The 12,589-nt window shown below is 52.0% G+C and overlaps 1 protein-coding gene across 1 annotated transcript in view; it reads left to right on the top strand.

Annotated features, from left to right (window-relative positions):
- The window catches only part of LOC109553950 (anthrax toxin receptor-like), a 45,747-nt gene extending 33,707 nt beyond the window's left edge, over positions 1 to 12,040 (top strand). Inside the window, exons 13-17 of the mRNA XM_019954282.2 lie at positions 294 to 515; positions 1,958 to 1,996; positions 3,164 to 3,247; positions 3,655 to 3,732; positions 10,245 to 12,040. Of these exons, the coding sequence (XP_019809841.2) occupies positions 294 to 515; positions 1,958 to 1,996; positions 3,164 to 3,247; positions 3,655 to 3,732; positions 10,245 to 10,472 (651 nt within the window). The 3' untranslated portion in view covers positions 10,473 to 12,040. The remainder of the gene's footprint in view (positions 1 to 293; positions 516 to 1,957; positions 1,997 to 3,163; positions 3,248 to 3,654; positions 3,733 to 10,244) is intronic.
- The last annotated feature ends 549 nt before the right edge of the window (positions 12,041 to 12,589 follow it).

Raw genomic sequence — 12,589 nt, 5'->3', positions numbered from 1 at the left:
CTGTCTGTGATCCTCACAATACCCCATGCTCTCAGCCAACGCAGGCAGTGAGGGCTGTGCCATCACTCCTTGGAGGACTGGGCTTCCTTAACAGGTCTCTGGACAGAGCCTCTGAGCAGGGCCAGCAGTGGGATCTGTGGCCCAGGGCTCCACAGGGTACCAGCTGTGATCTCCTAGAATCTGCTTCCTCAAGTGGGGTAAACAAGCAGAAAGGGGTAAGGGAGGACTGGCGTGGGATCCAAGTGGTAGGCGCCTGGTCCGTGCCAGGACCCTGCCATGTGTTCTTTCTGTAGGCAGGGGGGCCAGCTCAAGAGACGACTACCCCACCAGCTCCCTCAGCAGCTGCCCAGCCGCCTCCAGAGACACCGCCCACGCCGCCCACGCCGCCCGCGCCTCCCGCGCCACCCGCACAAGTCATCCCCTACATCAACCCGCTCTACTTCTTCGCGCTCATCCCAGCCCTGCTCGTATTGTCCCTGATGTTCTGCTGCATCTGGTGGCTATGCCACAGGAGGGTGAGTGAGCCCTGCCTACGCAGCCTGTGTCCAGCCCTCACCAACCCCTGAGGGACCAAGCATGGGCCTGCTTCAGGTCCTGCCTGTGGGCAGGTTCCCAGCTCCAGCAAACAAGGCACAGACTCTGTCCTCCCCTCCTGGGCATAGACAGTCAGGCTTCTAGGGGGCTACCTGCCTCATGCTCCCACCCTCACATAGAGGTGGCCTATGGGTTGTCTGGCCCCTGGAAAGAGGGGACCCCAGATCCCCTGAGAACCACACTGCCCTACAGCAGAAAGACACGGATAGATCAAAGCCCCAGAAGTCTCTGCTGTTGGGGGAAGAAGCGGGGTCTGCATGGGCACTGATGGCCCAAAGAGAGAAGGATGCTGGCCTGGAGAGTGCTAACCTCAGAGGTGGCTGTGCCTTTGCAAACAGCATGGACCCCTGCCCATGTCTGGTACCTTAGTCACTCCCTCATCAGTCACAGAAAGTCACCGGGATATGCAAGACCCTATGCCGGGCACAGAGAGGCAGGAATGAAGTGCCCGCCACCTTTGCCCATAAGAGCTCATTGTCTAGTGTCTGGTCTGGTGTAGGCACCTGGGGGGCATTGAAGGTAAATGTCACCTTCAGAGGGTGTGGCAGGTGCCCTGATAATGAAGAGTAGAGACTGGGCCTGGGGAGGGAGAGGAGGCAGAGGGACTGGCCAGTTTGGCTTGTAACGGCACAGGACCGCGCTGGGTGAAGAGGGAAAGCAGAGCTGAGAAAGGACAAGTAAAGCAGCTTAGAGGCCGGCAGGTCAGGTTTCTGCAAAGCGCAGAAGTGAGGAGAGAAAGCAGGGGAGAGGGCGGTGGACAGTCATCCCTGCGCGCTGGGAGGCAGGGAGGGCTGCAGGGGAATGGGAGAGGGGAGGCGGGAGGGCTGGGGAGTGCTCTCTTGTCTTCATATGCCATCAGGGCTGCTGATGAAAACTCCATGTGCGGCCTCTACCAGGGACCAGGAACCTCAGTCTGTCTGTCTCCCACTTAACCATACATGGAGGTCTTGATTCCCCTTTGATAACTGAGGAGCCTGAGGCCCAGGGAGGGGGAGCCTGTTGGCTATAAACCTACAGACAGCAGACACCAAGGTTGACACCCCAAAACCCATTTTCTGCCTCCCTACTGCTATTGAGCTGCATCCCCTTCTATCTGTGTGGCTGAGCCATAGCCCTCCACCTGCCTTTTAACCCATGATTTTAACCACAGTGACTTTCCCTTGTGAGTACCAAGTAAGCAGGAAAAGATGGATGGAGGTGAAAAGTCATGAAGGAGGGAGCTGTGACACCCAGGCTGGGGGTGAAACTTGAGAGAAGCCAATTCATGCAGCAAAGATCTTATCCCAGAACGCATCAGTTCAGTAGAGATAAGCTTTACGGGCACTAAACTTGACGACTCCAATTTTGATCACTTCCATTGCAGACCCTCAAGGAGCCACCCCCAGTGCTGAGTCCAGAAAGGGTAAGTGATGTGTTTGGTCCTGATGTTGAAAGCACGCCCATTGCACACAATGCCCTACACAGAGAGGCCCCTAGATGTATATAGGGAGATGTCCTCCCCCACCCCTCCAGCTCTCACCTGTCTGGGCGGAGAGAACTGGTAGAAAGAGAGGGTGACAGAGGGAAGGCAGGGATGCTGATGAAGAAGTAGACTCGCAAAATGTCACCCAGAGAACACCATTCCCCAGCCCCCAACATGGTCTGATCCAGGGCCTTTAGCACGGGATCAGCATGTGGGGTAGCCCGTCTCAGGAACAGCTATGATCCCTCCTGGAATCAATGGGCTTTTCGTCAGTTCCCGAGGGACTGTTTGTAGGATGATCCTTCCAGGAGTCAAGTGAGTTTTTGGAAAAGGATTCTCAGGTTTCAGGGACCCAGACCCCCTCCCTGAGCTCTGATGCATGTTGGGCCTCCGTTTCCTTATTCTTCATCCCTGGCTCATTTCAGGGTGAGGGCCTGGGGGTTGGCCTCTGGGGGACTGAGGAGGGAGGAGGGAGTCTTATCTGGCATCGAGCTGTGAGAGAGGTGAGTCAAGGCAAGCACAGGGGCCAAGGTCAGGTGGGGAGGCTGACCCACCAGAGTGCGGACCCAGGCCAGGGCCCATAAGAGGCGGTTAGAGCAGGAGCACCGGTGGAGAGGCTGACCCACCAGAGTGTGGACCCAGACCAGGGCCCATAAGAGGCGGTTAGGGACCTGGGTCTGATATACAGCGGCAGACAGGGTCTCTGCAGGGCTGGCATAGCGCTGGCTGCAGTGGGGCCTAGGGGGCTGGACCTGCCCACGGCGGGTGAGGGCAGCCCTGTCCCCTGCTGCTGCCGCACCCCTGACAGCCGCCGTCACACGGCGCAGCCTCGCACCCGGCCTCTCCTGCAGGGGTGCCCCTGGGAACCAAGGGGACAGGATGAAGTTTGCTGATGTTTGGAGAAGAGCCGTCTTTGTAAGCCAAATGGAGCTGGTGTGCTTTCACATGGAGGCCACTCTCTTCCTGTGCCGGGTGCTGCTCATCTGTCCTTGATTCTCCCACAAACATTTGCTGAGTGGCCAGTACTTGACAGGTACCAGGGCAACAGATGTCATATGTCTGCAGGCAGGAGCTGCCAGACAAGAACATGGTGTTTTCTCTCCCTAGGAGCCAGAGGAGACATGCCAAATGTCATGCCCCACAGTGATTGTCCCTTGTGGGTGCCAAGGAGGGGGAATGAAACGAATGGAGGTGAGAAGGGCCCTCGGGAAGGAGTTCTGACTCCTAGGCTGGGGAGCAGGAGATGAGGACAGCTGGTTCATGCACAAGTCTGGGTCCATTTGGCATGGCGTGAGCAGAAACGAGCTGTGGGCACCAGAGTGTACTAGAGAAAAGCCAAAAGCGTCCCAAGCCAGCCTAGTTGCTCAGGGGAAGCCAAAAAGTACAAGTGCTCACGTTCCCATCACTACCAGCGTTTCCCCCCTGGGATGGGCCCAAGCTCTGGATATTGTTGGGGCCCCCAAAGGGCAGTTCAGGGCTGTTTCAGGGAACTGGTGGGAATGGAGCCCTGATAGGCAATTTCAAGCGATAGGAGACACTGCCCCTCTAGAGGCAGCATCTAGGCCTGCAGCATCCTCACAAACACATCTGCTTTTCAGGGAAAACTGGATAGCTTGTGTGACTTTGTTCAGCGCTGCAATCAGATGTCAGTAATGTGGTGTCCAACCAGAGACATGGTAAGCAGGGCACAGGGATGCCCCCCATGGGTTGGGGTCTTGGTTTTGCCCTTCATCATTGCCCCCTGAGACTGTGGGTCAGAGAACCCTGTCCTGTCTGGGTATCTGCCAAGAAGAATGCCCAAGAAGTGGAGACCGGGAGCTCATGCGCCTCCAGACGATTCTCCACATGGCACCCACGCGTTCCCTCCGTGTCCTCATCTCAAGGATTCAGGACCTTTCTTCTCAGAACTATGACTAGAACTTCCAATCCTGAGTGAAAAGGTCTGGAGAGACCTATTTGCCTTCCATCAATCGTCCCTTTCCACAACTCCCCCACGCCTATGGGACTGCTGGCTGCACCCCACCCATGAGATCTTCCTGAACTGGTCACTCAAGTGCCAGAAATGGTGGGACATGGTGACAGCCTCTCCACGATGTTGTCGGGCCAACACTGACTGCATTTAGCAGGTAGCAAAGACAACCTCCTGTGTCACTGCCTGTGACAATGGGGAGAAGCCAAATTGTTCCAGTTGTCATCCTTGGAATGTAACAATAATGCTGGGTAATTCTACTGTGCTCTTTCTGTGGGTCAGTTGCTCAGCTAAAAACTTTACATGTTCTCATTGCTTTAATACTCCCAATAACTGTATAGGTAGATACTACTATTATCCCAGCTATACTGACCCACAGAGAGGCTGAGTGACTTGACTAAGTCACAAAGGCTGGGAGGAGCACAGTTAGACTTGAATTCTGAGCCTGGTTCTACCCTTCTCACTGCTCTGTCCCCCATTTGGGGTCAGTACTCATGATCTCATGGTGCCTGCCCACAAACCACCAGAGGTTGCCCTACCCAGCTCCCTGGGGCCCAAGGAGGGAAATGGTTTGCCTGGAAATCATTTGCCTGGCCGTTCCAAACTCAGACCCTTTCTACAGACCAGACCAGGGGCCTGGAGGACATTGCGGAGCCTGAGTCTTTAATGAGGGCTGCATTGGTCACCTTCCCTGAATCAAACACTGGTTCTTGGTGACTGGGAACTTGGGCGTTTGGAAACTGTGGACAGGCCAGAAAGCCTCTGGACACTGCTACTGACACATCTGAGGCATTACTCACACCCAGCAGAGACAGAGGTGCCAGCGTTCCTATGGCTCTCAGTCCCAAGTTTGCTTGCCTGGAAGCCCCATTCTCCACCTGATTCTCCTGGAATCTCTCCCCAGAACCACAGCCTCATTATGCTCACAAGAGCCCCATGCCAGCATCATGCCTCAAACAGTAGAGACAACCACCCAGAGATGCTCAGTCAGGAGCACGAAGGACAGAGCAAGACACCAGAGGGGAAAGCACCAGAAGTAGCCTTCCTGCCCAGAGCACAGGTCTCTGAAATGGTCACAGTCCCAGGGCTGCTCTGTGAAGCTCAAGTTGGGATGGCAGAGTGGTGGATTAGGGAACTCGTATCCACCCAGGGCTCTGTTCAGCCCCTGCAACACCAGCTCTCAAGTCTGCCCATTAGTCTCTCTGGGTTCACAGTGATCTGTGTGCTTCCTGGAGGCAAAACGGAGGCCTGAGAAATCAGGGAAGCTGCCAAGGCCACCCAGAGAGTAAGCAGCAGCAGCCAGAGCTGGCTGAAACCAACCCTGCTCATCCTGAGAGGGGTTGGGAGCCCGTGACTGTGGCTGGTGGATGTGACCCCTCCCATTCCTCTGCCCCCCTCCCATGTGACCTTATCCCTCCCAACCATAATCCTGGGGCCCTGAGTGTTTAGGATATCTGTGGGTACTTGGAGTATTCCGGTGGGTGCAGGAGTCCTGATTCCTTTCTTGAAGGCTTCTGCGTTCTGGTCCCAGGCCTTAAAGTGAATCATAGTCTAAATGATGGGGTGTCAACTGGGAGCCTACCATCTCTGCAGGCCAGTGTCAGCTCCCAATCCCCACCCTGAATGTATAACAGGAGACACCCTATTCAGGGACATATTATGCAGGAGTGGCCTCGAGTTTTTCCTACTTGAACCATAGATCCCCTCAGTGAGGAGTTCTAGAGCTGGAGGACAGGGCATGCCTCAGTGGGAACATGTCAAGACTGCGCTTGGGGGCTCTCAGCCTGCACTAGCTCAGCCTGGGCAGGGGATTAGGAGCATCAACCGGATGTCCTTCCAAGGACAGACATAAGCCTTTTGTCCTCTCACTGCTGACCACCCCATGTGCCCTGTACCCCCTCCCAGGAGCTCTGCTCAGGCAGAACCTCGCCCAGGCCCTCTTCACCAGGCTGTGCCAAAAACCAAGCCCCAGGGGAGTCAGTTCCCAGCAGTGCAAATGTGCAGCCTCTCTCTCCTCCATCCAGTTCCTGAGCCATGGGGAGGTTGTTTCCAAACTCCTCCACCTGGACTGGAAATGCAGTCAGACATGTGTATGCAAACATGCTCAGAGAGAGAACAGTGGAGTCTGGGGATGACCTTGTAGGAGCTGCTGCCTTCTGAAACCTCAGCCAGCTGCTCGTTGTGATTTAGATGTGTCTGCACTTCAGTTCAGTTCAGTCACTCAGTCGTGTCTGACTCTCTGCGACCCCATGAATCGCAGCACGCCAGGCCTCCCTGTCCATCACCATCTCCCGGAGTTCACTTAAACTCACGTTTATCAAGTTGGTGATGCCATCCAGCCATCTCATCCTCTGTTGTCCCCTTTTCCTCCTGCCCCCAATCCCTCGCAGCATCAGAGTCTTTTCCAATGAGTCAACTCTTCACATGAGGTGGCCAAAGTACTGGAGTTTCAGCTTTAGCATCATTCCTTCCAAAGAACACCCAGTGCTGATCTCCTTTAGAATGGACTGGTTGGATAGCCTTGCAGTCCAAGGGACTAAAAAGCCTCTTGATGAAAGTGAAAGAGGAGAGTGAAAAAGTTGGCTTAAAGCTCAACATTCAGAAAACAAAGATCATGGCATCTGGTCCCATCACTTCATGGGAAATAGATGGGGAAACAGTGGAAACAGTGTCAGACTTTATTTTTTGGGGCTCCAAAATCACTGCAGATGGTGATTGCAGCCATGAAATTAAAAGACGCTTACTCCTTGGAAGGAAAGTTATGACCAACCTAGATAGTATATTGAAAAGCAGAGACATTACTTTGCCAACAAAGGTCCATCTAGTCAAGGCTATGGTTTTTCCAGTGGTCACGTATGGATGTGAGAGTTGGACTGTGAAGAAAGCTGAGTGCAGAAGAATTGATGCTTTTGAACTGTGGTGTTGGAGAAGACTCTTGAGAGTCCCTTGGACTGCAAGGAGATCCAACCGGTCTGCACTTCAGCACAATACAATGCAGAAAATTCTCCAAGGTTCAGTTTACCAAAACACTCAGCGTTTTTGTAACAGAAGCAATTATTCTTGTTTATTGTAACCTTCTGTGAAATGACCATGTTTCTCTGCCCCACTGCCTTCTAATCCCCAGAGGAAATCTGATAATGGTCTCTCCCAGACCATCTTTCCTACACACATAATGGAATGATGCAACAAGGTTCAGTTTATTTTCTTAGTCTTGAGTCAAACCCACATTGGAGGTCCTGATTCTCTTTGTTCCCTGACTTTCCCAGGTCAGCCCATTCAGTTCATGGAAATCAGTTCTGCTAGACACATCAGGAAAATCGAGTAAAAATAGGAAACCTTCCACTTCTCACTAAATATGATGCTGGCAGTGACATAACTGTCTACAGAGAGTATGACTCACTCGAGACCTTTTACACAAGGATCTCATTCATTCCCACAACAGCGGCCATTTATACAGAGTAGGGATTGCCAGACAGTGAGTACTTCATACAAGCTCAGTCTTTTCATCCTCCCAACACTCTACCGGGGAGGAAGCTGACCCCCTATACACCTGCACAGCCATGAAGCCAGTATCCACAACCCAAGGCCCAGACTTCACCCATGCTTGGCTGCCTCTCTGTTCTGCCAGGTGATCACTGCTCTGCACTTTGAGGCTAAAGAAACCAAGGTTCTGATGCTCTTTGATAGGCTCAACATGATAAGGCTGTGTAAGGGTTCAGCAAGGCTGTTAACGACCCTAGGGAGACTCACTTTCAAGTCCAGGCCACAGCTCCTGTAATGTGCTGTCACAATGACTGGGAAAGAACTAGAAAGGACTTCCTTCCTCTGTGCAGTGTGTTAGATGTGTAAACAATTGTGAATATTAATTTCTTATTTTCATACTATATTGCTTGCAGACCTCCTCTAAATATGAACACATAAATATATACTGGAAACAGTTGTCCTAGGAATGATTAGAGCTACAGAGAGGCTGTAGGATGCATTCATGGCCAAGGAGTTCCTGAGTTCCTATGTTTTGATGCCGCTCACAGAGGGAACATCAAAACATGTGTGATAAAGCTGGGGCAGCATTTCTGCCCTCCAGGAAGTCCCAACTTGAAAGCTGTTCAAGGCTGTGACCTTTATGAAAGTCTCAGATCATAGCTTTGGGAGAGTGATGGCAGCCTGCTGCCCCATGCTCAACAACCCTCATCCCCTCCCAACTCCTCTCTCTCACACACACGCAGAGTCTCTCACACACTCATGTGCACACGTGCATGCACACACACACAGACCCATAGAGTCTCTCTCACACACACACGTGCGCACACACACACTTCCCTCTGTAATAAACAGGAAATCCAGAAATGGAGCCAAAGCTCCAAAGCACTGGAGATTAAGGTTCAACCAACCATTTGCCAATCGCTTCAAGAAACATTTCTTCACTGTGGAGCAGCTGAGTTAATATAGGAAGTAATTGGTCACTGGCTTAGATCTCTTCATTAATAGAAAACCAGAGGAGAAGGAGACTCCCCTCAGCCCCCAGTCGCCTTCCTCAGCCCCTTATGATCACACAACAGACTCGGGTGCTCTGCCATGACCCGGGGACCTCCACCACTGTCTGGAGCCCCTCACTCCTCTCCCTCAACCCATATGCACATCCCTGCCCCCTGCAGCTCCCAGTGACAGGCTGTGGCCAGGGGAGAGGAGCCAGGCCTCAGCAGAGGTGCCCTGCAGTCTTGCTTTGAGAAAGTCAAAGGGATCCCACAGGCAGAAGATACTAAGTCTGGAATGACCTGTTCATGTTCTAGAATAAATAGAAATATGGGAGCTTAGAAATAAAGATAGAAGATCCCAATCTATAATCTAGCAATAAAAGAACATCCCCACACATGGGTGTGACAATGTGTGCTGACCTATAATGTACAGAAACCACAGAACTTTACTCTTTGGCTATGAAAGAAGACTTGAAAATGCAAAAACCTGGACCACAATGCCAACTTTCCCCCCCAAGATTTATGGGCTTAATGCTGCTTTAGTGAAAATTGTAATGAATATTTTTAGGGAATTTGACCTAAATGATTCTGCTGCTGCTGCTGCTAAGTCACTTCAGTCGTGTCTGACTCTGTGCGACCCCAGAGACGGCAGCCCACCAGGCTCCCCCGTCCCTGGGATTCTCCAGGCAAGAACACTGGAGTAGGTTGCCATTTCCTTCTCCAATGCATGAAAGTGAAAAGTGAAAGTGAAGTCGCTCAGTCGTGTCCGACTCTTAGCGACCCCATGGACTGCAGCCTACCAGGCTACTCCGTCCATGGATTTTCCAGGCAAGAGTACTGGAGTGGGGTGCCATTGCCTTCTCCAAAATGATTCTAAAGTGATTGTAAAATTCGCCTGAGTAAATGAACAGTTTAGTTCGGGAGTTTGGGATGCAATCCTAGGGCAGGAAGAATCAGAATCCTGCTGTTGATAGAGACTCTACCCATGGGCTTGAGAGAAGAGGGAACCAGCCACAGTGCCTCTGGCACTCCCAGACTGTCTTAGGGGGAAACAGAGGCAGTCTCAGAGGATGGTAGTCTGGATACGGGAAATGGAGAGGCCGGGAAGGACGACCGTGAAGCAGAGGAGCGTGGCGAGCGCAGCCGGAACACAGGAGCACTTCATGTGCATCCGGCAGTGCTGATGATAGGCCAGGAGCCTGGGGACTTGATGGCGTGATGCACCAGGCTGAGCACCGGGCTGCTTTTCCAGGTAGTGAGGAAGCACAACTGAAGGTGTGAGTTGAGGAAGAGGAAACTCGAGGAGGAGGATTCCATGAGGGCCTGGATTGATGGGCAGTGGAGCCAGGTGACCAGGGGACAGGAGGTGCTTTAGTCGGCCTAGGAAAGGAGCTGAGGGCTGAGACCGGCAGTAGGTGCAGAGGAACATGAGAACAGATGGGCAGCTGGAGACATGTGTGGCTCAGGACAGGGTTTGGCACAGTGGGTCCCAAGGCTGGGCCTCACAGGTGCTCAAGGTAACATTTCACATTGAATGGCAGGCCCACCAAAGCCTGAAGTCTGTACTGCATATGGAGCACCTATAGGGACCGGCAGGCCCAGCAGGGGAATCAGGGGACTCTGGGCAGCAGGAGAAGGGTGGACTTGAGTCAGAGAGGGAGCTCGGCAGGCCCCAGGGAAACTGCAGCCTTCTGCTCCCAATTCCAGTGGCTTCTGGTGATCTTCTCTCTCTTGTCTCCCACAGGGAAAGTGCGTCAACTTTGCCCTAATGAGGCCCCACTGTGGGCCACTGCACTGCAGCCCCAAGGCCTGTGTTCCCCCCAGCCGGGAGTGCTTCACCATCAACAACTGCTGCTCACGGTTCCAGCACTCCCCATCCATGTGCTCCAGGCCCCCCTCCAGAATGCAGCCGTTCATCTCTACCCCTTCCCGGACAGCCAACAGAGCCGCTTTGTCACTCCAGCCCCCATAGCCCAAGCTCTAAAGCACCAAAACCCCAAGATTATTAAGAGTCCTTTGCTTGCTGAATTAGACACATATACTGAGTCTTGGTTTATGGTCAAATGCGTTGGAATCGGTTGCTAACCTGGTGAGCACTGCTCCACTGTATGAAAAGTATCTATCCTGGTCCTGAGAGGACATAGCACCCCGATGTCCTGTGGATTAGACATGATGAGTCCCAGTCCCCAAAACCTGATCTTCATGTGTCACCAAGGTCTGGGATGGGGTTTTAGTCAAATTCTGCTCTTTGAACAAAGCCCAGAAGATCTTTAAAATATCAATACAATCCTGTGTCTCATACCCTAAACTGGCACAGAGAGGAGTACCTGAATTTCTCATCTTCTTCACTCCTTGCTCCTGGTTTCCATTTTTTGGTTGCTTATGTTCCAATCTTGTCTCAGAAAGAGATGAGGCCCTCTACAGTTCACCAGCTGGAAGTGCACGTTTTCTTCCCAGATAAACCAACAGGTCCCTCATTTCAGTTCAGTTCAGTTCAGTCACTCGGCTGTGTCCGACTCTTTGTGACCCCACGGACCACAGCACACCAGGCTTCCTTGTCCATCACCAGTGATCCCAGAGCATTCTCAAACTCGTGTCCATCGAGTTGATGATGCCATCCAGCCATCTCATCCTCTGTCCCTAAGTCAGAGGTCCCTGAATAATGAAAGTCGCTCAGTCGTGTCCGACTCTTTGTGACCCCCTGGCCTATAACAGTCCATGAAATTCTCCAGGCCAGAACACTGGAGTGGGTATCTGTTCCCTTCTCCAGGGGAATCTTCCCAACCCAGGGATCAAACCCAGGTCTCCCACACTGCAGGCAGATTCTTTATCAGCTGAGCTACAAGGAAAGCCCTAGGACCAGGGAAATTTTAGAGGACATGTGTGTGAGTGTGAAGTCTCTCCATTTCCCTAGAGAAGTTCAATTCCGTTATTCGCCATCCTCCAAACGTAGAAGTACCTGTGCTCCCGACAGAGATGTTTTAGCATTCAGCATCCTCCCCACCACCCAGGCTGTCTATATGATGTTCCAGGGCCACGCACACAGCCCACGGAGCATGGGCGCACTTCAGAAGGAGTACCCTAGAGACACCACAGTTAGTCTCTCTAATGCATATTGGTAGTACGTTAAATACTTTCCGCCCTCACTCCCATCTCCTTGAATGTTATATTTGTGCCTTTTAGTTGAATATCTGTATGACAACTATAGGTAAAAAAAGGAAAATGTTCTCACGATACCAAGTGTGTGACATTTTTTTAATTAGCCAGAAAGGAGATTTAAATAATGTGAAATCTTGTAGAGAGATTTTATCTCTTCCTTAGAAATGGAATATTTTGGATTGTTTATAAGTGGTGAGAGCATTGTCCTGGCCTGAGAGTGTCAGGGACACATTTCTGAAACAGGCTCTGTGCTCCTATATTATATCTGTGTGTTTGTGCATAACTGTAATATAATACATGCCCGTCTCTGAGACTTTGTGACTGTACGCAAAGAAATGTATCTGTAATTTAATAAAGAGCCTAGTGTGACCCTGGCTGAAATCAGCGTGTCTGTTTATTAGTGGATGTTGAGAGCCTTCTCATTTTTAGCCCATCACTCCTGCCTCACCCCTGAACAGAAGGAGGAGGTGGTCATAACTTTGAATCATTAGATCAGGGGAGATCTGGGAGGGGCATGAGCCCACACCTTACCACCCACACCCACCAACCCTGGCCACACTTCCTTCTGTGCATGGCAATAAGAGGCAGCAGGAAATGGGAGTTTCCTTGGCATGTCTCCCTGGACACTCTGTCCCCCTACCTTCCCTCATTCTATCTCATTGGATCTTTTTGGTTTCGCATCAACCAGAGGTGCCTCACCCTAGTGAAGAAGAAAGGCGGTGCAGCCCTTAGCTGATACCTGACTTGTAGGTGGGCAGCCTTTTGTTCCAGGTGCCCCTCCTGCCTGAGTCCTGGGGGCAAGCAGGTTATTTTTAGAAAAGTGGCCTCATGTCTGAGCTGTCTGAAGCTGAGACCTATACCCAGAGAAATATACTGGGCAATGCTTCTCCCGTATTTTAGACTAGGACAACAACAACTCACACTTTCTAC

Source organism: Bos indicus, chromosome 28 (genome assembly GCF_029378745.1).
Source record: "Bos indicus isolate NIAB-ARS_2022 breed Sahiwal x Tharparkar chromosome 28, NIAB-ARS_B.indTharparkar_mat_pri_1.0, whole genome shotgun sequence".
Taxonomy (NCBI): domain Eukaryota; kingdom Metazoa; phylum Chordata; class Mammalia; order Artiodactyla; family Bovidae; genus Bos; species Bos indicus.
The sequence above is the reverse complement of the archived record's forward strand: the minus strand, read 5'-3'. Positions and strand labels throughout refer to the sequence as shown.